The 26,475-nt window shown below is 40.2% G+C and overlaps 1 protein-coding gene across 1 annotated transcript in view; it reads left to right on the top strand.

Moving 5' to 3' along the window:
• The window catches only part of PPEF1 (protein phosphatase with EF-hand domain 1), a 133,589-nt gene that overhangs the window by 36,184 nt on the left and 70,930 nt on the right, over positions 1-26,475 (top strand). Inside the window, 3 exon segments of the mRNA XM_003917475.5 lie at positions 2,096-2,223; positions 5,690-5,750; positions 21,988-22,148. Coding sequence (XP_003917524.4) covers positions 2,096-2,223; positions 5,690-5,750; positions 21,988-22,148 — 350 coding nt within the window.

Here is a 26,475-nt window from a genome sequence, read left to right as displayed (position 1 = left end):
AAGACTGTATCAGGGCCATGGATGAAAACCTCCCTCTCTCTCTCTCTATATATATATATGTATGTATATATGTATGTATATATATATGTATATACACGTGTGTGTGTGTGTGTGTGTGTGTATGTATATATATCTTAGTTTATTTTCATGCTGCTGATAAAGACATAACCCAGACTGGGTAATTTATAAAGAAAAAGAGGTTTAATGGACTTATGGTTCCACATGGCTGGGGAGGCCTCACAATCATGGCAGAAGATGAAGGAAGAGCAAAGAGACATCTTACACGGTGGCAGGCAAGAGTGCGTGTGCAGGGGAACTCCCCTTTATCAAACCATCAGATCTCGTGAGACTTACTATCACGAGAACAGCACGGGAAAGACCCACCCCCATGATTCAATTACCTCCCACTGGGTCCCTCCTGCAACACGTGGGAATTATGGGTCTACAATTCAAGATGAGATTTGGGTGAGGACACAGCCAAATCCTATGTATATTATAACACCACAACATGTCACTCTATTTCTTCTTCCTGTGGTTTTTCCCTATAAAGCTCATGATACGTGACATTTCCTGGGGTCTATTTCCTGGGGTTTTCTGGAACCTGAATAATGGAAAGAGTCCCTGGAACCCAAGAGACTTGGGGAAGCTATTAACCTGTCAGATGACCAGGTCCTGGGATATTCTGTGTACTGCAGCAGTACTAAACCAGAGGATGCTGGGGCCGGGGACTGGATCCCTGCTTTCAGAACTCAAATCGTTCCTGTTATAGTCAACTCTTATTTTTTATGCACCAACTGGGAAAAATGATAGCATGAATAAAAGGAGCCAGCTGGTGTTGATTGCTCTTCACTCTAAAACTCGAGGAGGCATAAGAGACTGTATTTTAAATCTCATCTCTTACCTGATTTCTTTCTTCAATATGATAAAACTACAAAACGGCTTAAAGGCTACCTTCCCCAGAAGAGAGACAGTCTGCCTGGATAGTCCACAAACAAGACAATACTTCCAGTTGCCATTTACTTAGCATGTGCTTTTTACCAGGCATTGGGCTAAACTTTTCCCCTTGTAACATCTGATTTCATCCTCATAGAAATTCTATGGCGGGGGGGGGGTGTTTTTTTATCCACCTGCATTTTATCAATCAAATCTCAGGTGCAGAAGGTGGTGTGAATCATACTTCTCCATCAGCTCATTGAACATTATCATCATTGGTCTGTGCAAGACCCCTTATTATGTTAATTAGTTTATTCCCTTCTATTCATGTATCCCACGCACATTCACCCCCCATAAATAACCGGTCCATCATGTGTTGTGTGCATCTTTCCCTTTGTATATGTTCTTATGATGTGTGGTTTTGTGTGTATCTATATAGTTTTATTGATTAAAGTAGTATTTCTTTCTGTCTCTGACTTTTTAATAACCATTCTAAATGGAAGTACTAGGTTTTTAAGACCTACTGAATAGGTTATTGTGGGTTTGTTTAATCTATTGCTTCCAATTGTGTTGTGCTACTCCATGGTGTGCACCCACCACAGGTACAGATTCTCTTTCCTAGTGATAGGCAGCCAGGCCTATTTGTATCAAACTTCCTGTTGCCACAAAGAAGCAATTGCATCCCCATATGTCTCCTTGATGGACTATGTGAGAATTGCTTTGGGGTACGTAGTGGAAGAATGGAATTGCTACTTCATAAGGTATACACAGATTCATAGATTTACTATGCTTATGCCATGTCAAAGGTAGGCACTGTTATTATTCCCATTTTACAGATGAGGAAACTGAGGTTTTGAGAGTTTTAATAACTTACCCAAAGTCACATAGATGGTAATTAGAGAGCTAGGATTCAAGTTCAGGCAGTCTTACTCCAAAACTTCTGTTCCTAATGGCTGTGCCATCATTATTCTCTGAGCGTTTGAGACATGAGGACATTTTATAAAAAACATAAAAGTCAATCTCATTGTTTGGTGTTTTAATAGTCTTAGAACCTAGGAATCCAGGTGGACTGCTTCCCCCCCCCCCCCCCCCCCCCCCCCCTCCCCCCACCAGGTGCATAGTAACTGTTTTTCTCTGACTTTCATATTCTGTGGGTCTGCAGCGCTGAAAGCTGCGTTGATCATCCAGAACTGGTACCGAGGTTACAAAGCTCGACTGAAGGCCAGACAACACTATGCCCTCACCATCTTCCAGTCCATCGAATATGCTGATGAACAAGGCCAAATGCAGGTCTGTTTTGCAAGCTTTTCTCTTCTTTTGGTAAAATGATTCTCTTTACCCCTTGTTATTGAAAGAATGAAAGTTTGGGTCCATTTTAAGCTGAGGGACCTTGGTGAAAGGCTTTAATAGAGCACGTCATGACATTGTCTTGGAACTAGTTATTGAGAGAGCGTGTGCTTTGGGAAAAGGATGGTGTTTTTCAGTTTTGAAGTTCACATTTTTAAGAGGGCTGCCCAATGTCTGGTTAACTAATAAAAATAGTCTTATTCTATTTTGGGGCAGATGCCTTAATAGGAAATAAAGTTGTCATTTTATAAAAGAAAAAATTACTTCAAGGAGTTAAAAAATGGCAGAATTTCCTAGGAGCAAACCTTTGCAAGCTCTAGAAGAAAATATACATGGGTGAGGAAGGCCTTTTTTTTTTTTCTTCGAGACGGAATTTCACTCTTGTCGCCCAGGCTGGGATGCAATGGCGTGGTCTTGGCTTGCTGCAACCTCCGCCTCCCGGGTTCAAGTGATTCTCCTGCCTCAGCCTCCTGAGTAGCTAGGATTATGGGCACCCACCACCACACGCGGCTAATTTTTTAATTTTTAGTAGAGACGGGGTTTCACCGTGTTGGCCAGGCTGATCTCGAACTCCTGACCTCAGGTGATCCATCTGCCTTGGCCTCCCAAAGTCCTGGAATTACAGGCGTGAGCCACTGCACCTGGCCAAGGAAGGCCTTTTGAAAAAAATACATAAATCTAGTTTTAATGCTCATTAATTTTAAAAAAGTACTTTTAACAATAAAAAGATCTTAGAAAGAGCTCCAATATAGTTGCTAATGAAAAAGTCAACTTGTAAAACAATATGTAGAGTTTATCTCATTTATGTGAAAGAACATGAAACATACAGCAAAAGTCTGGAAAAAGATACACAGGAAATTGTTTACAGTAGTTAGTTCTGAGGACAGGAGTGGTATTGGTGGGTGTGGCTTGGGATGTTAAGAGGGACTTCTCATTTTTATTTGATATTATTTGTAGTTATTAGCAATCATACATCTGTGTATCACATTATAATCTTTAAAGATAAGAACATTCCAAAAAGAACTAAGTTGCTAGATTTATTTTTGGCAGCTAGAAAAATGATATACTGTGATTCATTCAGACACTCCCTTTGTCTAGATTAGGACCCTCAGCATAGGCTGTCTGTTTAAGCACTGTAGAATATAGTGATAAATATAAAGGTAGAGTGAACCCCAAATTGGTATGCTTTAGACACATTCCAGCACCAGTACATTCTTTTCTATTGATTCTTTATTGAGATGTAATTCACATACCATACAATTCACCCATTTAAAGTGTGCAATTCAATGGTTTTTAGTATATGTACAGGTTTTTAGTATTCAATGGTTTTTAGTATATGTACATCCCCACAATCAATTTTAGGACATTTTCCTTTCCCCCTTCCTAAACTCCATACTCATTAGCAGTCATTCCCCCGTTTCCTTCCCTCAGTCCCTGGCAACCACTAATCTATTTTCTATCTCTATGTATTTGCCTATTCTGGCCATTTCATATAAATGGAATCATATCCTATGTGGTCTTTGGTGTCTGGCTTCTTCTTCTTCTTTTTTTTTTTTTTTTTTTTTTTGAGACAGAATCTCGCTCTGTCGCCAGAGTGCAGTGGTGCGATTTCGGCTCACTGCAACCTCTGCCTCCCAGGTTCAACCGATTCTCCTGCCTCAGCCTCCCGAGTAGCTGGGACTACAGGCACGTGCCACCACACCCAGCTAATTTTTGCATTTTCGGTCTCCCAGAGTGCTAGGATTACAGGCGTGAGCCACTGCGCCTGACACAGCTTCTTTTACTTAGCATAATGCTTTCAAAGTTCACCCATGTTGTAGCATGTATCAGGACTTCATTCCTTTTTAGTTAATATTACTCATTCTGAAGAATATTCCATTGCATGGATGGACCACATTTGGTCATCTATTCCTCAGGTGATGGATCATTTGGGTTGGTTCCACCTTTTGGCTATTATGAATAATGCTGCTGTGAATATTTGTATGCAAGTTTTTGTGTGAACATATGTTTTCAGTTCTCTTGGGTATAGACCTGTGAGTGGAATTGCTGTGTCATGTAGTAACTTGGCGCTTAACTTTTTGAGGAGCTGCTAAACTGTGTTCCAAAGCAGCTCCATCGTTTTACCTTCCCACAAGCAGTGGTTGAGGGCTCCAGTTTCTTCACATCTTTGCAAACACTTGTTATTATCTCTTTTTGATTATAGCTATCGTAGTGGGTGTGAAGTGATGTCTCATTGTGGTTTCTATTGACTGTTAATTGACAAACCCATCATCAACAGCATTAAAATAATACATTTTGATAACTGTATGGAAAGTCTTCCTTCTTTTAATTCCCAACTCCCAGATCTACTCCCAGATTGATAAAGTGTTTACTTTTCATGAGAGGCAGGGCTTGAAAAAGAAATTATTTGTGCTGTACAAACGCAGGTCTTTGCAGATACCTGGTGGCCATAGAGCCAGTACCCCGATTACGGCTGGAATGCTGGTGAAGTTCCACCTTTCCCTCCCTTTCTTTCCAAAATATATTTGATATTTAAGAATATTCCTTAACTCTTAATCTCACCACCAAAAAGAAAAGAGATCATGACCGGGTGCAGTGGCTCACACCTGTAATCCTAGCACTTTGGGAGGCCGAGGCAGGTGGATCACCTGAGGTCGGGAGTTCGAGACAGCCTAGCCAACATGGTGAAACCCTGTCTCTACTAAAAATATAAAAACATTAGCTGGACATGGTGGCGGGCACCTGTAATCTCAGCTACTTGGGAGACTGAGGCAGGAGAATCACTTGATCCGGGGAGGCGGAGGTTGCAGTGAGCCGAAATCATGCCATTGCACTCCAGCCTGGCGACAAGAGCGAAACTCCATCTTAAAGAAAAGAAAAGAAGAGATCATAATGAACACAATTTAGTAGCTGTCTTGGGTTGGATTTCCTAGAAGCAGAGGCTGAGACAGGGATTCTGGTACAAGTGACTTACTGAGGGTGTATTTTCATGGAAAGCCTGTAAGGGAGTGAGGAATGCAAGACAGGACAGGGGAGAAGCTAGGCCAAGATGCACTTTTTGAAGCCTGACCTCAGCCTGATCCCATCTGGAGCTGTCAAGTGTGAAATGCACTACAATTTGTCCCTGGCAGAGGCAAGGGAGGTGGGGGACTGGGCCGTTACACCCTTGCTTCAGCCAGTGCTTGTCTCTGGGCAGCCCCACAGGAGGGGCGTCCATGTGTTATCCTGTGTTGCTCTGGACGCAGGCAGTCCTCTGGAGGCAAGCATAGATGTGACCCTTAGCACCTGCAGCAGCTGGGATAGGAATGCGCCACGAGAGTAAGGGCACTCGGGTGGAGCACCAGCAGCATTTGCCACAGTAGTTGTTTGGGGTTCACTAATTGATTAATGTTTTTTTAATTTTGTCCAGTTATCCACCTTCTTTTCCTTCATGTTCGAAAACTACGCACATGTACATAAGGAAGAGCTAGGTAAGTAAAAAGTTCAGTCTTTTCAAAAGCGTCATTAAATATTGAACTGTCTTCATCAAGATCATAAATTCTGAAGATGGGAGAACACTAAGAAATTAAAAAGATGCCTACCTCTTTTGTTTATGTTTCACCCAACAACTGGCAACATCAGTTCAAGTGGCCTTTTTCCCTCTCTGGATGGTGTCAACTAAATCAGCCATTTAATTTTTTTCGCTTTTCCAAAAACTGAGTTAGAATTCATTCAATATTCATTTGTTGAATGCCTTCTCTGAACTACAATCTATCGGTGCACAACAGTAGCTTAGTAAAGGGAACCTTATTATTATTATTATTATTATTATTATTATTATTATTATACTTTAAGTTCTAGGGTACATGTGCACAACGTACAGGTTTGTTACACATGAATACATGTGCCATGTTGGTGTGCTGCACCCATTAACTCGTCATTTACATTAGGTATTCCTCCTAAGGCTATCCCTCCCCCCGCCCCAAACCCTATGACAGGCCCCAGTGTGTGATATTCCCCACCCTGTGTCCAAGTGTTCTCATTGTTCAATTCCCACCTATGAGTGAGAACATGCGGTATTTGGTTTACTGTCCTTGCAATAGTTTGCTCAGAATGATGGTTTCTAGCTTCATCCATGTCCCTACAAAGGACATGAACTCATCCTTTTTTATGGCTGCATAGTATTCCATTGTGTATATGTGCCACATTTTCTTAATCCAGTCTATCATTGATGGGCATTTGTGTTGGTTCCAAGTCTTTGCTATTGTGAATAGTGCTGCAGTAAACATACATGTGCGTGTGTCTTTATAGCAGCATGATTTATAATCCTTTGGGTATGTACCCAGTAATGGGATGGCTGGGCCAAGTAGTATTTCTAGTTCTAGATCCTTGAGGAATCGCCACACTGTTTTCCACAATGATTGAACTAGTTTACAGTCCCATCAATAGTGTAAAAGTGTTCCTATTTCTCCACATCCTCTCCAGCACCTGTTGTTTCCTGACTTTTGAATGATTGCCATTCTAACTGGTGTGAGATGGTATCTCATTGTGGTTTTGATTTGCATTTATCTGATGGCGAGTGATGATGAGCATTTTTTCATGTGTCTGTTGGCTGCATAAATGTCTTCTTTTGAGAAATGTCTGTTCATATCCTTTTCCCACTTTTTGATGGGTTGTTTGATTTTTTTCTTGTAAATTTGTTTAAGTTCTTTGTAGATTCTGGATATTAGCTGTTTGTCAGATAGGTAGATTGCAAAAATTTTCTCCCATTCTGTAGGTTGCCTGTTCACTCTGATGGTATTTTCTTTTGCTGTGCAGAAGCTCTTTAGTTTAATTAGATCCCATTTGTCAATTTTGGCTTTTGTTGTCATTGCTTTTGCTGTTTTAGTCATGAAGTCCTTGCCCATGCCTATGTCCTGAATGATATTGCCTAGGTTTTCTTCCAAGGTTTTTATGGTTTTAGGTCTAACATTTAAGTCTTTAATCCACCCGGAATTAATTTTTGTATAAGGTGTAAGGAAGGGATCCAGTTTCAGCTTTCTACGTATGGCTAGCCAGTTTTCCCAGCACCATTTATTAAATAGGGAATCCTTTCCCCATTTCTTGTTTTTGTCAGGTTTGTCAAAGATCAGATGGCTGTAGATGTGTGGTATTATTTCTGAGGACTCTGTTCTGTTCCATTGGTCTATATCTCTGTTTTGGTACCAGTACCATGCAGTTTTGGTTACTGAAGCCTTGCAGTATAGTTTGAAGTCAGGTAGCGTGATGCCTCCAGCTTTGTTCTTTTGGCTTAGGATTGTCTTGGCAATGTGGGCTCTTTTTTGGTTCCATATGAACTTTAAAGTAGTTTTTTCCAATTCTGTGAAGAAAGTCATTGGTAGCTTGATGGGGATGGCATTGAATCTATAAATTACCTTGGGTAGTATGGCCATTTTCATGATATTGATTCTTCCTATCCATGAGCATAGAATGTTCTTCCATTTGTTTGTGTCCTCTTTTATTTCACTGAGCAGTGGTTTGTAGTTCTCCTTGAAGAGGTCCTTCACATCCCTTGTAAGTTGGATTCCTAGGTATTTTATTCTCTTTGAAGCAATTGTGAATGGGAATTCACTCATGATTTGGCTCTCTGTCTGTTATTGGTGTATAAGAATGCTTTTGATTTTTGCACATTGATTTTTGTATCCTGAGACTTAGCTGAAGTTGCTTATCAACTTAAGGAGATTTTGGGCTGAGACGATGGGGTTTTCTAAATAAATGATCATGTCATCTGCAAACAGGGACAATTTGACTTCCACTTTTCCTAATTGAATACCCTTTATTTCCTTCTCCTGTCTGATTGCCCTGGTCAGAACTTCCAACACTATGTTGAATAGGAGTGGTGAGGGAGGGCATCCCTGTCTTGTGCCAGTTTTCAAAGGGAATGCTTCCAGTTTTTGCCCATTCAGTATGATATGGGCTGTGGGTTTGTCATTAAATAACTCTCATTATTTTGAGATAGGTCCCATCAATACCTAGTTTATTGAGAGTTTTTAGCATGAAGAACTTTTGAATTTTGTCAAAGGCCTTTTCTGGATCTATTGAGATAATCATGTGGTTTTTGTCTTTGGTTCTGTGTGTATGCTGGATTACATTTATTGATTTGCGTATGTTGAACCAGCCTTGCATCCCACGGATGAAGCCAACTTGATCATGGTGGATAAGCTTTTTGATGTACTGCTGGATTTGGTTTGCCAGTATTTTATTGAGGATTTTTGCATCGATGTTCATCAGGGATATTGGTCTAAAATTCTCTTTTTTGTTGTTGTGTTTCTGCCAGGCTTTGGTATCAGGATGATGCTGGCCTCATAAAATGAGTTAAGGAAGATTCCCTCTTTTTCTGTTGCTTGGAATAGTTTCAGAAGGAATGGTACCAGCTCCTCTTTGTACCTCTGGTAGAATTCAGCTGTGAATCCATCTGGTCCTGGACTTTTTTTCGTTGGTAGGCTATTAATTATTGCCTCAATTTCAGAGCCTGTTATTGGTCTATTCAGGGATTCAACTTCTTCCTGGTTTAGTCTTGGGAGGGTGATGTGTCCAAGAATTTATCCATTTCTTCTAGATTTTCTAGTTTATTTGCATAGAGGTGTTTATAGTATTCTCTGATGATAGTTTGTATTTCTGTGGGATCAGTGATGATATCCCTTTTATCATTTTTTATTGCATCTATTTGATTCTTCTCTCTTTTCTTCTTTATTAGTCTTGCTAGTGGTCTGTCAATTTTGTTGATCTTTTCAAAACACCAGCTCCTGGATTCATTGATTTTTTGAAGGGTTTTTTGTGTCTCTGTCTCCTTCAGTTCTGCCCTGATCTTAGTTATTTCTTGCCTTCTGCCAGCTTTTGAATATATTTGCTCTTGCTTCTCTAGTTCTTTTAATTTTGATGTTAGGGTGTCAATTTTAGATCTTTCCAGCTTTCTCTTGTGGGCATTTAGTGCTATAAATTTCCCTCTACACACTGCTTTAAATGTGTCCCAGAGATTCTGGTATGTTCTGTCTTTGTTGTCACTGGTTTCAAAGAACATCTTTATTTCTGCCTTCATTTCGTTATGTACCCAGTAGTCATTCAGGAGCAGGTTGTTCAGTTTCCATGTAGTTGAGCAGTTTTGAGCGAGTTTCTTAATCCTGAGTTCTAGTTTGATTGCACTGTGGTCTGAGAGACAGTTTGTTATAATTTCTGTTCTTTTACATTTGCTGAGGAGTGCTTTACTTCCAACTATATGGTCAATTTTGGAATAAGTGTGATGTGGTGCTAAGAAGAATGTATATGCTATTGATTGGGGTGGAGAGTTCTGTAGATGTCTATTAGGTCTGCTTGGTGCAGAGCTGAGTTCAATTCCTGCATATCCTTGTTCACTTTCTGTCTCGTTGATCTGTCTAATGTTGTAAATGTAGGGTGTTAAAGTCTCCCATTATTATTTTGTGGGAGTCTAAGTCTCTTTGTAGGTCTCTAAGGACTTGCTTTATGAATCTGGGTGCTCCTGTATTGGGTGCATATATATTTAGGATAGTTAGCTTTTCTTGTTGAATTGATCCCTTTACCATTATGTAATGGCCTTCTTTGTCACTTTTGATCTTTTTTGGTTTAAAGTCTGTTTTATCAGAGACTAAGATTGCAACCCTTGCTTTTGTTTGTTTTCCATTTGCTTGGTAGATCTTCCTCCATCCCTTTATTTTGAGCCTATGTGTGTCTCTGCATGTGAGATGGGTCTCCTGAATATAGCAAACTGATGGGTCTTGACTCTTTATCCAGTTTGCCAGTCTGTGTCTTTTAATTGGAGCATTTAGCCCATTTACATTTAAGGTTAATATTGTTATATGTGAATTTGATCCTGTCATTATGATATTAGCTGGTTATTTTGCTCGTTAGTTGATGCATTGATCCTGGCATTGATGGTCTTTACAAGTTGGCATGTTTTTGCGGTGGCTGGTACTGGTTGTTCCTTTCCATATTTAGTGCTTCCTTCAGGAGCTCTTGTAAGGCAGGCCTGGTGGTGACAAAATCTCTAAGCATTTGCTTGTCTGTAAAGGATTTTATTTCTCCTTCGCTGATGAAACTTAGTTTGGCTGGATATGAAATTCTGGGTTGAAAACTCTTTTCTTTAAGGATGTTGAATATTGGCCCCCAGTCTCTTCTGGCTTGTAGAGTTTCTGCCAAGACATCCGCTGTTAGTCTGATGGGCTTCCCTTTGTGGGTAACCCGACCTTTCTCTCTGGCCGCCCTTAACATTTTTTCCTCCATTTCAACTTTGGTGAATCTGACAATTATGTGTCTTGGAGTTGCTCTTCTCGAGGAGTATCTTTGTGGTGTTCTCTGTATTTCCTGCATTTGAATGTTGGCCTGCCTTACTAGTTTGGGGAAGTTCTCCTGGATAATATCCTGAAGAGTGTTTTCCAACTTGGTTCCATTATCCCTGTCACTTTCAGGTATACCAATCAGATGTAGATTTGGTCTTTTCCCATAATCCCATATTTCTTGGAGGCTTTGTTCATTTCTTTTTACTCTTTTTTCTCTAAACTCTTCTTGCTTCATTTCATTCATTTGATCTTCAGTCGTTGATACCCTTTCTTCCACTTGATCAAATCGGCTATAGAAGCTTGTGCATGCATCACATAATTCTCGTGCCATGGTTTTCAGCTCCATCAGGTCATTTAAGGTATTCTCTACACTTGTTTATTATTATTATTATTATTATTATTTTTTTTTTTTTTTTTTTTTTTTTTTTTTTTTTGAGACTGAGTCTGGCTCTATCGCCCAGGCTGGAGTGCGATGGCCGGATCTCAGCTCACTGCAAGCTCCGCCTCCCGGGTTCACGCCATTCTCCTGCCTCAGCCTCCCGAATAGCTGGGACCACAGGCGCCCGCCACTTCGCCCGGCTAGTTTTTTGTATTTTTTAGTAGAGACGGGGTTTCACCGTGTTAGCCAGGATGGTCTCGATCTCCTGACCTCGTGATCCACCCGTCTCGGCCTCCCAAAGTGCTGGGATTACAGGCTTGAGCCACCGCGCCCGGCCTACACTTGTTTATTCTAGTTAGCCATTCGTCTAATCTTTTTTCAAGGTTTTTAGCTTCTTTGCGATGGGTTCAAACATCCTCCTTTAGCTCGGAGAAGATTGTTATTACCGATCATCTGAGGCCTACTTCTGTTGACTTGTCAAAGTCATTCTCCATCCAGCTTTGTTCTGTTGCTGTTGAGGAGCTGCATTCCTTTGGAGGAGAAGGGGCACTCTGACTTTTAGAATTTTCAGCCTTTCTGCTCTGGTTTCTCCCCATCTTTGTGGTTTTATCTACCTTTGGTCTTTGATAATGGTGATGTACAGATGGGGTTTTGGTGTGGATATCCTTTGTGTTTGTTAGTTTTCCTTTTAACAGTCAGGACCCTCAGCTGCAGGTCTTTTGGAGTTTGGTGGAGGTCCACTCCAGACCCTGTTTGCCTGGGTATCACCAGCAGAGGCTGCAGAACAGCAAATATCGCAGAACAGCAAATGTTGCTGCCAGTCCTTCCTCTGGAAGCTTTGTCTCAGAGGGGCACCCGGCTGTACGAGGTGTCAGTCAGCCCCTACTGGGAGGTGTCTTCCAGTTAGGCTACTCAGGAGTCAGGGACCCACTTGAGGAGACCATCTCTCTGTTCTCAGATCTCAAGCTCTGTGCTGGGAGAACCACTACTCTCTTCAAAGCTGTCAGACAGGGATGTTTAAGTCTGCAGAAGTTTCTGCTGCCTTTTGTTCAGCTACGCCCTGCCCCGAGAGGTGGAGTCTACAGAGGCAGGCAGGCCTCCTTGAGCTGCGGTGGGCTCCACCCAGTTCTAGCTTCCTGGCCACTTTGTTTACCTACTCAAGCCTCAGCAATGGCGGACGCCCCTCCCCCTCGCTGCTGCCTTGCAGTTCGATCTCAGACTGCTGTGCTAGCAGTGAATGAGGCTTCATGGGCGTGGGACCCTCTGAGCCAGGCACGGGATATAATCTCCTGGTGTGCCATTTGCTAAAAACATTGGAAAAGCGCAGTATTAGGGTGGGAGTGTCCCGATTGTCCAGGTACCGTCTGTCACGGCTTCTCTTGGCTAGGAAAGGGAATTCCCTGACCCCTTGTACTTCCTGGGTGAGGCGATGCCCTGCCCTGCTTCAGCTCACACTCCATGGGCTGCACCCACTGTCCAACAAGTCTCAGTAAGATGAACCCCTTACTTCACTTGGAAATGCAGAAATCACCTGTCTTCTGGGTCGCGCACACTGGGAGCTGTAGACTGGAGCTGTTCCTATTTGGCCATCTTGGAACCAAGATCACGGAAACTTTATTTTTTATCCGCAGAACTTTTGTTCTGAGAGATCAAAATATTTTGAGTATTTCATGCAGCAGATCTGGGGGAAAATGGCAGATTAAACACAGTTGGCCCCACTGTATCTGTTTTCTGTCCTCTCTCTCTCTTTTTTTTGTGTGTGTGAGACAGAGTCTCGCTCTATTGCCCAGGCTGCAGTGCAGTGGCAGGGTCTCGGCTCACTGCAACCTCCGCCTCCTGGATTCAAGTGATTCTCCTGCCTCAGCCTCCTGAGTAGCTGGGATTACAGGTGCTTGCCATCACGCCCAGCTAATTTTTTGTAGTTTTAGTAGAGACAGGGTTTCACCATGTTGGCCAGGCTGGTCTCAAACTCCTGACCTTGTGATCCGCCTGCCTCAGCCTCCCAAAGTGCTGGGGTTACAGACATGAGCCACTGCAGCCAGCCTCTCTTCTCTTTGATCTGTCTGTCTGTCTATCTATCATCTAGTCATTCTGAAGCAGAGGCAGGCAATGGAGGTATACTTCAAAAAAGTTTTTAAAATTATGATTTTTTACAACCATGTATTTCTCCTGTAAATTAAGATCTGCCTGTTATTATCTCCAAGACAGATGCCAAACTTAAACGCTCATTTTGCTTTAATTTGGGCCAACCTTTTTTTTTTTTTTTTTTTTTTGCTCTCATTAAATCGTGTATGGCATCTAGGATCATCTTTTAAATAATCTTGTAAATACACTTCAAAGTGAAGTGGTAAAAGAATGGTGTTTTAATAGGCATGATTTGAGCTAAGTGCATATGTATGAAACTAATTAAAGCATTTAATGATCTGTGGAAGCCTTCTGAATGGTGAAATAGCCAAACCTAAGGAGTGGGGAGTGGGTGGAAGTGGGTACTTTGCCATTTTTTCTTTTAGATAACTGCAATTCGAAGACAGTTGTTTATGGTTCATATTCTTTGGCAAAAATGTTTTTGAGAGGAAATATGATAATGATAAAATGAAACAGTACTTTCTGCTAATGACCTAATACTTCAACCCAGGCTCACTTCATCAGAATCACTTAAGGAGTTTCAGAGCCACAGATGGCTGGGTTCCAGCCTGGAGATGTTTACTCAGACTGTGTTGTTGTTGTTATTGTTGTTGTTGTTGTTTTAATTTGTATTTTAAAAATTCTGTAGGTGATTTTAAAATATAAGAAAAATACTTTTATTAAAGAAGGGGACAATGGTTTAGTCTTATATAAGCATTTTTTGGAAGTATAACATACACTACAGGAACGTATACAAATTATATGACTCAGTACATTTTCTCGAAGTAAACACACCCATGTAACTGGCACCTGATTAGGGCCACATAAGTTTCCCATCCTGCCTTGTAGTGCTACCCAACCCCCACACCATCGCATAACTACTTTCTTGACTTCTACACCCTAGTCTTTGAAGTTCTTTATATAGATGGAAGCATGTGGTATATACTCATTTGAGTCTGGCTTCTTCTTTTTTTTTTTTTTAATGTTTTGTTGTTGTTGTTGAGATGGAGTTTTGCTCTGTCGCCCAGGCTGGAGTGCAGTGGTGCAATCTCGGCTCACTGCAAACTCTGCCTCCCTGTCCCTGGTTCAAGGGATTCTCATGCCTCAGCCTCCTGAGTAGCTGGGATTACAGGCATTCGCCACTACACCTGGCTAATTTTTGTATTCTTAGTAGAGATGGGTTTTCGCCATGTTGGCCAGGCTGGTCTCGAACTCCTGGCCTCAGGTGATTTGCCCGCTTCAGCCTCCCAAAGTGCTGGGATTACAGATGTGAGCCACCGCTCCCGGCCCTGAATCTGGCTTCTTTTGCTCATCATTACATTTGTGAGAATCATCCTTGTAATTTGGTCATTTTTATTGCTGAATAATATTCCATTTTACTAATATACCATAATTGATCCATTTGATTGTGTATGGGCATTTGAGTTGTTTTCAGATTGGTGATTTAAATGGTGCTGCTACGTACATTCTTGTACATGTCCCTTTTGGTAAAATATGTATGCATTTCTTTTGCTATATATTCATTTTTGGTTATCTATTGCTACCTAATAAACTGCCCCCACATTTAGTGACTTAAAAACAACAGCCATTTTATTGCATGTGATTCTGTGGGTCAGGCATTTGAACAGGGCTTGCTGGGAACAACTTACCTCTGTTCCATGTGTTATCGGTTGAGCTCACTCATCTAGCTGAACTGGGCAGGAAAGATCAAATGGTTTTAATCACATGTCTGGGACTTTGGCATTAGCTATTAACTTGGTTACCTCTTGGCCAGGTGCAGTAACTCATTCCTGTAATCTCAGCACTTTGGGAGGCCGAGGCGGATGGAGCACTTGAGGTCGGGAGTTCAAGACCAGCCTGACCAACCCCATCTGTAGTAAAAATACAAAAATTAGCTGGGTGTGTTGGTGCACACCTGTAATCACATCTACTCAGGAGACCTGGGACACAAGAACCACTTGAACCCGGGAGGCGGAGCTTGCAGTGAGCCAAAATGGTGATACTGCCCTCCAGCCTGGGTGACAGAGTGAGACTCCATCTCAAAAACAAACAAACAAACAAAAACAACTTGGTTGCCTCTCTTCTTCTCACACAGCCTCTCTGTCCAGTTGGCTATTCTGGACTTCTTTACATGATGGCTGGGTCCAAGAGGGCAAAGGCAGAAGCTGCAGGGCCTCTTAAGGCCTATGTGCTAGAACTCTGGGAAATCAGTTCTGCCATACTCTATTGGTTAAAACAAGTCAAAAGGCCAGCCATGAATTCAGAGCGGTTAAAGAGATATCCATCTCTTGCTCGGAGGAGTGGCAGTATTACAGTATAAAGGGATGTAGACACAGGGAGGCATGATTCCTTGGGGAGCCATTATCATAAAAATGTACCACAAGTCAGGGATAGAAGTTTGGGGTTATAGGGCTTATATCTGTTCAGCTTTATTAGATACTGGCAGACATTTTTACAGGATGGTTGTAACAAGCTATACTCTCACCAGTTCAGTTGTTCCATCCTCACCAACACTTGCAATAGTCCATTCTTTTCATTTTAGTTATTCTGGTGAGTATGTAGTGGTATCGTATTTCAGGTTTAATTTGCATTTCCCTGTGAGCAGTCAAGTTACTCACTTTTTTTCTTTTCTTTTTTCTTTTTTTGAGACGGGGTCTCACTCTGTCCCCCAGGCTGGAGTGCAGTAGCATAATCTCGGCTCACTGTGACCTCTGCCTCCCGGGTTCAAGCCATTCTCCTGCCTCAGCTTCCTGAGTAGCTGGGACTACAGGCATGTGCCACCATGCCTGGCTAATTTTTGCATTTTTAGTAGAGATGGGGTTTTGCCATGTTGACCAGGCTGGTCTCAAACTCCTGACCTCAGGTGATCTGCCCGCCTTGGCCTCCCAAAGTGCTGGGATTACAGGCATGAGCCACCACGCCCGACCAAATTGCTCACCCTTTTGTATGTTTATTGGTCATGTGGACATCTCATGTGGTGAAGTTCCTGTTCAGGTTTTTTGTCCATTTTTCTATTGGGTTATCTGTCTTTTTCTTACGAATTTGGAAGAGTTTTCTAACTCTTCCTTTTTTTTTTTTTTTTTTTTTTAGATAGAATCTTGCTGTCACCCAGGCTGGAGTACAGTGGCATGACCTCAGCTCACTGCAACCTCCCCCCACTCAGGTTCAAGTGATTCTCATGCCTCAGCCTCCCGAGTAGCTGGGATTACAGGCCTGTGCCACCACACCTGGCTAATTTTGTATTTTTAGTAGAGACAGGATTTATTCCATGTTGGTCAGGCTGGTCTTGAACTCCCAACCTCAGGTGATCCACCCACCTCAGCCTTCCAAAGTGCTGGGATTACAGGCGTGAGCCACCACGCCCCACCTAAATAGGGTATTTTTAGGAACCAGAAGGTTATTTAACATTTCCAGATATTGGGGCCACCAGATTAATGGTCTTAACTCTGGGGCATGGAGTATCTTGAGACACGTTGGGTGCTCTGAAGATAAGAGGTGACCCTGGAAGCAGTCATACTTGTCCTTGTAATCCTACCACCTCATGATGATCAATTATAACCGTTGATCCCCCTGTGCTACCACTTTAAGAGCTCAACACCAGTGCACAGGACTCCATGAGGAGTACAGACTCCACAGAAACGTTCCCAGTCCACTTTTCACACGTCAGCCTCCTCCCACAGGCAGAAAGCCGAAGCTGCCATACATAGCCATAGGTTTAAACAGAGACTGGCGGAAGCGGGGAGTGGGTTGGAGTGTGTGGAAGTGTTGTTTTCACTTTTCTTTCTGCTTCGCAGATCAGCCAAAATGTCCTATTGGACCAGGTATTTTATATTTTTTGTTGCTATGGTGAACAGAACATTTTCCCCATTATATCTTCCATTGGTTGTTGGTAGTGTTTAGTAAAGCTTTTGAATTATGTCAATTTATCTTATATTGTGCTACTATTAAGTAATAATAATATATTATTTTTATTGCTGATAGTTGTTACATGTTTACCATGTGCCATGTATTTAAGTGCTTTAAATACATCATTTCATTTAGTCTTCATGACCAACCAGTTAGATTAGTAGTATTATCATCCCCTTTTTGTAGATATGGAATCTGAGGCTTAGAAGGTAATCTCCCATGGTTATTCATCTTATTGGTGGAGAAGCTGTGGTTCAAACCAGTGTGATTAACGTCTGTATTTTATATATATATAATATAAAATATATATTTATTATAGTATACATATATATACACACACATATATATATATATATTTTGAGACAGGGTCTCACTCTGTCCCTCAGACTAGAGCACAGTAACGTGATCATGGCTCACTGCAGCCTTGACCTCCTGGGCTCAGATGATCCTCCCACCTCAGCCTCCTGAGTAGCTGGGACTAGAGGCACGCACCACCATGCCCAGCTAATTTTTTTGCATTTTGTATAGGGGTTTTGCCATGTTGCCCAGGCTGATCTCGAACTCCTGGACTCAAGTGATTCTCCTGCCTTGGCCTCCCAAAGTGCTGGGATTACAAGTGTGAGCCACCGTACCCAGGCTCTGTACTACATTTAATTCTCCCATCAATTCTGGGATTTTTTCAATTGATTTTCTTGGGTGTAGGTATTTAATCACGTTGGCCACAAGTAACTTTATTTTTATATCTTTCTATACAATAATTACTGCTCTTATTTCAGCTTCATGTCTTATTGCATTGGCCAAAGATAGTGGAACAGTGTTAGAATGAAACAATGAAAGTGGGCATCCTTGTTTTGTTAATGATTTAATGGAAAAACCATTATTGATGATTTAAATTTATAAAGCGATGTTAAGGAGTATTATTCCATTCCTTGTTTCTAAGTTTTAAAAAAATCAGGAACAGATGTTGAATTTTATGAAATGTCATTTTGGCATCTATTGAATTTATTATATGGACACCAATGGTTCTGATCCAGATTCATAACTGAGAAACAAAAATAACTATAAATGTAGTTCAATTGTTGCTTTTCTTTTTCCAGCAATATCTGGAGCTTGTTTTCAAAGTGACATGTGGGCGGTAGAGGCAGAAATTGTTGTATAAAAATTTATGGGCTTCAAATTTTTCCCTGTCCAGATTTTGAGTCTGTACTGGGTAAAAGAAAAGATTGTGTGTAGGGGGTATTTTTGATGTATTTTCTTTAGAACAACTTGTAAAGGTATCATTTGCCTATAATTCTTAATTAGCTTAGATTCATGTTGACAAAATTGTAAATCAAATAGGTAAGGATTAATTCTATGTTGTACAAATCTCTATATATTATTCATTAAATTATTGTTATTAGTTATAATAGTTCTAGCCCACAAGAACAGCATATACATAAGAAATGTTAAAGCCTTTGATTGTTTTCATACATGACACATTAGCTACTGGAAGAGAATTTATGTTATTCTGTTTTGTGTTGCTAAAAACCAGCAGAAGGATTATGATTTGACATTGATTAATACTTCATATTGAGTAGTTTTAACTAAGAATCGGTTTAGGGAACTAGTGCTTTTTCATATATTTGTCACTGAACTTTTAGGCAATGAGGGTCATCAGATCTATGGAAGGGATGGTAGACCAAGCTTCTCCTTTTTTAAAGAATGAAAACAATATTTTGATTTTGTTCTTAAGTAACAAGACTGAGTCTTCATAATTGGAAGGGATGGAATTGATTTGCTGTGTCAGTTAGCTAATGGAAAAGGGAGAGATGACAGAGCATGGGTGGAGGCAATGATTGGGAAAATAAAATGATTTTTGCTTTATTGCTCACAGAGTTGGGATTACTAAATAAATTGGTTATAAGTATATAAATTGGTTATAAGTATATAAATAACACTATAGGTATCATGTAGCATAGTTACATTTTAATATGTAGTAAAAGCGTAATGGTTAAGAGTTTGAGCTTGAAGCCAGCTTCTCTGGGGTTAAGTTCCATCTCTCCTACTTACATGCTGTACCCCATTTTCCTCGAATATAAAATGGGGATACCAACAATATTAATCTCATAGGATAGCTTCGGTCATCACATGAATACACATATGTAAGGTGCTTAGAACAGTGCCTGGCACATCAGTAACTGGGAGCTCCCATTCTTGTCATTATCAGCATGATGCCTTGGAAAAGGTGTGGCCTGGGGTTCAACCTGGGCAGGGGTTGCTGAGTTTTAAAGCATGAGAAATTGTCCAAAGAAGAGAAAGCAAGGGTAGTCCAGGGAGAGGGAAGAGTGGGAACAATAAAGACAGAGTGCTGGGCTGGGAGAGGAAAGCATTGCCAGTGTGGGGCAGATGCGAAGTCCAGGGGTGACATCTTAGATCGGAGGAGTCTCCAACTATGTTTAATTGTGTTACGGAGTCTGAAGAGAGGATCATGCTGGAGATACAGGCAAGGGAGGAAGTGACTATGAAGTTGCCAGGCCTCTGAGGATTTGGAAGGGAGAAAGGGGGCTGGGAACAGCTCCATGGGTGGTCCCATATGCCTGTCTGCATCCATAGCTGCATCCTCAATTTCATTTCCTCTTTCCCTCCAGCATCTGCCTTTCTAAATCAGGCATGCTTCAAGCTATGCTGCCTTTCTTTCTTTCTTTTTGAGACAGGGGTCTTGCTGTGTTGCCTAGGCTGGAGTGCAGTGGCACAATCACGCCTCACTGCAGCCTTGACCTCCTGGGCTCATCCTCCTGCCTCAGCCTCCTGAGTAGCTGGAATTGTAGGTGCACGCCACTATGCCCAGCTAGTTTTCTGTATTTTTTGTAGAGACGAGGTTTCACCATGTTGCCCAGGCTGTTTCACTGCCTTTCTCGTGAACACTGCAATCATACCATAAATTCCTCCCCCATCTAAAAAAACAAAATCCCCTAGTTTTGACCATGCATTCCATATTCACTTTATTTTTTAGAGTCTATAACAGAAAATAACCTTTATAATTCTGTTAGATGATGTAGTGAAACTGCTGAGGGTTTTCGTTTTTGCTGTTATTTGTTTTTTCTAAGAGTTGCTTGGTATTTCCGTGTGTACAGTCAGGAAAAGGAAAGTTGTCATTTGGAACAAGATTTATGTCCAGGAATGACTACCAAATTGAAAAGGGAGGCATGAGCATTGAAGACAGTGAAGTATGTAGGCTTTACTGCCTATGTAATGAACCTGAGATAAAGTTATCAAGATGCTCTGCCTTTGTAGTCTTTAAATATAAATCGAAATAATTAAGTTATTCTTAAATCTCAAGCCAAACCCAAATGAGAAAATTAACCACTCCTGGACCACATTAAGGACAGACATTATTACTCCTAAATTCAACTTCTTATAAAACATCATCAACCGCCACCAGAAAACACTGTGATACACAATAATTTAGAAAATATTTTTTAAATTACCAAGCAGTATGACTTTAGAAAACATTTTTCACGTTTAGTTCTTAACTGTAATCTCTCAGCATAACTGGATCATGAAAAAAATGTATTTTGTCTATATCTGCTAACATTATACCTTCCAAACTTGACCACTCTGAATATTTTAAAAGAGAAACTATTTGCAGAGAACTTCTGAAGAATGGCCTTTGTAACAATTCAGTGTTAATGAGTTGAAGAGTATGTCATTGTCCTCTGGGTCATTATCTGCAAGAATATTGTGTATTAAACAACCACCATACCTCAGTGGCATGTAATCAACATTTCTTTTTGCTAACAAGTCTACAGATTAGCTGAACACTTCTGCTGATCTTGGCAGGCTTGATTTGGCAATTTTTTGGGGTCTTCACTGGAGTTCACTCATGTGTCCAGAGCGAACTCTGGTGGCTGCTGGCTGGGGGCTGATCTAGGACAGCCTTGGCTAGGATGACTCAGCTCAGCTCTACATGGTCTTGGATCTTTCTCAAGCCTAGCCTAGGCTTTGTGGTAGTAGCATCGTTCCTAAAGACAGCATGAAAGCATACAAAGCCTCCAGAGAGACCTGGGCTTGGAACTGGTACATAGCACTTCCATCACATTCTTTAGGCCAATACAAGTCATGAGCCCAGCCGGTTTGAAGGGATGGGGAAACACACTCTTGACGGGAGTAGCTGCAAAAGTACATTACAAAGAGCATGGATAGAAGGTGGGATAGAGAATTGGGATCACTTTTGCAATCAATCTACCATGTTTCCTTTCATCTTTCTCTATCTGAATTGTCTTGATTTCTGTACTGGGGCTGACTGTTTCATGGGCAATCTAGCAGGCAAGGACCCTGGGTCTCAGCACCCACTAAAATGGACAATGCAGGCACTCCGTTATGTAGAACTGTCTCTCCAAGACTGAGAGCTTCTTTGGGTATTTCTGCCTGTGGTTTGACATTTAACTTTATCTGCTTTGTTACCAAGAAAGAATGAAAATCATGTCAGAAAATTTATTTTTATGTACAGAGAAAAACAAATCCATTACAGCTAAATAGAATCCTCTGAAGTGTTTAACAGGGGAAAAATTGAATGTTGCAGTTAAATTTTCTGTAGGTTCTGAATAGCAACAGATGTTTGAACCAGATATAATGTATTTTTCTGTTTTCCGCCCTATTTGTAAAAGTCTGAGATGTAAGAGTGGGCAAAAAACTTAGAGCTAGAGCTTCGATCATCCAGATACCTTGATTGGTCAATTTTCCCTGTGCTCCTGCCTCCCCTTCCCACTGGCCATGGACCCACTGCTGTGGTAAAACATCTGCCCAGGAAGGGATGGTGGTGACCCATGTGAATGTTCTGGTCTCAGGGTCAGTCATTCCTCGCAGTTATATGTGGGCTATGTTGGTATGCAGAACATTTGGCACAGTGCCTTACATGGGCTAGGTATTCAAGAAGATATTTATTAAATTTAAGTATTGAAATGTTGATTCCTACCCCACCCCCCGGTTCTGTCCTTCCTTTTCCAGAATTAAGAAAGCAATCTCTTGAAAGCGAACAGGACATGCGGGACAGACATGATTATGTGGACTTGATAGATGTCCCAGACTCCTATAATGGCCCTCGGCTACAATTTCCTCTCACTTGTACTGATATTGATTTACTTCTTGAGGCCTTCAAGGAACAACAGGTAAGTGTAAGCAGATGCTGCCTTGATTCTTGTACATAACAGATGCCCAATAACTGTTGAAAGAATGGATGGACATACTACAGCAGAAATGCATTTCTTTAGAAAACAGTTCACATTAAGTGAGAACTACCCTCTGTTACCCATTTAATAGAAGTCTCCTCTAGGCTAACAGCATTTCATTCACCATATTACAGTGTACAACTCAGTGATTTTTTTCTTACATTCACAAGATTGTGCAAGCATCACCAATATCTAATTCCAGAACATTTTCATCACCCCCAATAGAAAGGCCATTCCTATTATCATTTCCTCCTCCCCACCCCTGGCAACCACTATTCTATTTTCTGTCTCTATGGATTTGCCTATTCTAGACATTTCATATAAACGAAATCATCAAATATGTGGCCTTTTGTGTTTGGCTTCTTTCACTTAGTGTTTTAAAGGTTTGTTCATGTCATATCATATATCATTACTTAATTTCTTTTTATGGCTGATAATATTCCATTGTATACCACATTTTGTTTATCCATTTATCAGTGAATGGACATTCGGATCTTTTCCACCTTTTGGCTATTATGAACAATGCTGCTATGAATATTCATGCACAGATTTTCGTATAAACATGTGTTCTCAGTTCTCTTGGGTATATACCTAGGAATATTTCACGGGGTCATATGGTAGCTCTATGCTGGATCATGTGGTAACTCTATGTTTAAATTTTCCAGTAATTGCTAAACTGCTTCCCACAGTAGTGGCACCATTTTGCATTTCTACCAGCAATGTATGAAGGTTCCAATTTCTTCATGTTTTTGCCAACACTTGTTATTTTGTTTTTATTTTTATTTTTATTATAGCCATCCTAGTGTGTGTGACATGGCATTTCATTGTGGTTTTGTTTTGCATTTCCCTAATGACGAATGATGTTGAGCATCTTTTCATGTATTTATTGGCCATTTGTATACCTTCTTTGCAGAAATCTGTGCAGATCCTTTGCCCACTTAAAATCAGGCTTTTTATTATTGAGTTATAAGAGTTCTTTCTGAATATAAATTCCTTGTCAGATATATGATTTGCAAATATTTCCTCCCATTATGTAGGTTGTTTTTTTCATTTTCTTGATAATGTTCTTTGAGGCCTAAAAGCGTTACATTTTGATAAAGTCCAGTTTATCCATGTTTTTTCTTGGTTGCTTGTGCTTTTGGTGTCATATCTAAGAATCCATTGTCAAATCTAAGGTCATGAAGACTTGCCTCTGTGTTTTCTTCTAAGACTTTTATAGTTTTAGCCTTTACACTTATGTCTGTGAATGATTTTGAGTTAGCTTCTATATATGGTATGAAGTCAAAATTAATTTTTTGCATATGGATATGCAGTTGTCCCAGCACCATCTGTTGAAGAGACTGTTCTTTCCCCATTGAGTGGTCTTTGCACCCTTGTCAAAAATCAATAGGCCAGGCCAGGCCAGGCACGGTGGCTCATGCTTGTAATCCCAGCACTTTGGGAGGCCAAGGCAGGTGCATCACCTGAGGTCAGGGGTTCAAGAGCAGCCTGACCAACATGGTGAAACCCTGTCTCTACTAAAACTACAAAAATTAGCCAGGCATGGTGGCTCATGCCTGTAATCCCAGCTACTCAGGAGGCTGAAGCTGAAGAATTGCTTGAACCCGAAAGGTGGAGGTTGCAATGAGCCGAGATCGCGCCACTGCACTCTAGCCTGGGCGAGAAAACAAGACTCCATCTCAAAAAAACAAACAAACAAAAATCTATAGGCCATAGATATATGGGTTTGTTATTGGACTCTCAGTTCTATTCTATTGGTCTATGTGTCTGTGTCAGTACCACACTGTCTTGATTGCTGTAGCTTTGTGATAAGTTTTGAAATAGGGAAGTGTGAGTCCTTCAACTTTGTTCTTTTGCAATGTTGAAGTTGTTCTTCATTATTGTTTTGGCTATTTGGGGCCCCTTGCAATGAATTTGAAGATCAAATTTTCCATTTTTGCAAAAAAGCCTATTGAGATTTTGATAGGGATTGCATTGAATTGCTATATCACTTTGGGTAATAATTGCCATCCTCACAATGTAAGTCTTTCAACCCATGGCGTCTTTCCATTTATTTATGTCTTTAATTTCTTTCAGCGATGTTTTGTGGTTTTTAGTGGACAAGTCTTTCATCACCTTGGTTAAATTTATTCTTAATTTATTCTTTTGGTTGATATTATAAAAGGAATTGTTTTCTTAATTCCTTTTTTGATTGCTCGTTACGTGTGTGTTGATCTTACACTCTGCAGCTTTGACGAATATACTTGTTAGCTCTAGTAGTTTGTGTGTGTCTGTGTGTGTGTGTGTGTGTGTGCATGTGTGGTATATTCTTTTGAATATTCTATATACCAGATCATGTTATCTGTGAATATAGTTTTATTTCCTTCTTTCTGATTTGGATGCCTTTTGTTTCTTTTTCTTGCTCAATTGCTCTGGCTAGAACTTCCACCACAATATTGAATATCAATGTGAAAGTAGGCGTGTTTATTTTGTTCCTCATCGTAGGGGGAAAGCTTTCAATCTTTCACCACTGAGTTTAATGTTAGTTGTAGGTTTTTCATAAAGGTCTTTTATCATTTTGAGGAAATTTCCTTCAATTCTTAGTTTTCTGAGTGGTTTTATCATGAAAAGGTGTTGGATTTTGTTAAATGCTTTTATTTGCATCAATTGAGATGATTGTGTGTTTTTTACCCTTCATTCTATTAATGTGGTGTGATATATTGAATAATTTTCTTATGTTGAACCAGCCTTGTAAATATAAATCCCTCTTGGCCATGGTATATAATCCCTTTAAAATGCTGTTGTATTTGGTTTGCTGGTATTATGTTGAGAATTTTTGCATCTATTTCATAAGGGATATTGGTCTGTAATTTTCTTTTCTTGTAGTGTCTTTGCCTGGCTTTGGTATCAGGGCAATAGTGATCTCGTAGAGTGAGTTAGGAATTGCTTCCTTTTATTCTGTTTTTGGAAGAGTTTGAGAAGGATTGGTGTTAATTCTAATTTAAATGTTTAGTAGAGTTCACCATTGGAGCCATTTGGTCTTGGACTTTTCTTTATTAGGAGGTTTTTGATGACAGATCCAATCTCTTGTTCTAGATCTGTTCAGATTTTTTATTTCTTCTTGAGTCTGTTTTGGTAATTTGTGAGTTTCTAAGAATTTGTTCATCTCATCTAAATTACCTAATTTGTTGGTGTACAATTGTTCATTGTATTCTCTCATAACCCCTTTTTATTTCTTTAAGGTTGATGGTAATGTCCCCACTTTAGTTTCTGATTTTAGTTATTTTCATTTTCTCTCTTTTCTTAGTCAGTCTAGCTTAAAGGTTTGTTAATTTTGTTGATCTTTTCAAAGAACCAACTTTTTGTTTTGTTAATTCTCTCTATTGTTTTTCTATTCTTTATTTCATTTATCTCCACTCTAATTCTTATTTTCTTTGTCAAAATATTAAGTTAGTTTATTGATGTGAAATCCTTCTTCTTTAATGCATGCATTTACAGCTACAAATTTCTCTCTGAACACTGCTTTTGCCGTATCCCATAAGTTTTGATGTGTTGTGTTTTCATTTTTATTCATCTCAAAGTATTTTCTAATTTCCCTTGTGATCTTTGTATTACCCATTGGTTTTTTAAGAGTATTTATTTCATAAATAATTGTGCCACTGCACTCCAGCCTGGGCGACAGAGTGAGACTCTGTCCCCCCTGCCAAAAAAAAAAGTGTATGATTCAACAGTTTTTAGTATATTAAAAATGTTGTGCAACCATCACCACTATGTAATTCCAGAGCATTTTCATCACCCCCAAACAAAACCCCATTAGCAATCAATCCCATTTGCTCCCTCCCCAGCCCCTGGCAATACTAATTTACCTTCTGTCTCTATGGATTTGTCTAATATGAACACTTCCTATAAGTGGAATCATACAATATATGTGGCCTTTTGTGCCTGGCATCTGTTGCTTGGCATGTTTTCAGGGTTCATCCATGGTAGCATGGATCAGTACTTCCTTCCTATTTTTAGCTGAATAATGTTACTTTGTATGGATATAGCACATTGTATTTAAGGGATTATATGTTTATACATGCATTTTAATATTCATCTGTGGTTATATTGATTTTTGTATGCTTGCAAACACATAGAATATTTCTGGGAAAGATATGATACTTTTAACAGTGCCTGTTTCTAGGGGTAGAGATTAGGGGAATATGATCTAGGGGAGACGGAAAATGACTTTTCATTATTTTACCCATTTCTACTATTTAAAATTTTATTTCAACTAAAAAAAGGACTT

The sequence above is a fragment of the Papio anubis genome, chromosome X (genome assembly GCF_008728515.1).
Source record: "Papio anubis isolate 15944 chromosome X, Panubis1.0, whole genome shotgun sequence".
NCBI classification, from domain to species: domain Eukaryota; kingdom Metazoa; phylum Chordata; class Mammalia; order Primates; family Cercopithecidae; genus Papio; species Papio anubis.
The sequence above is the reverse complement of the archived record's forward strand: the minus strand, read 5'-3'. Positions and strand labels throughout refer to the sequence as shown.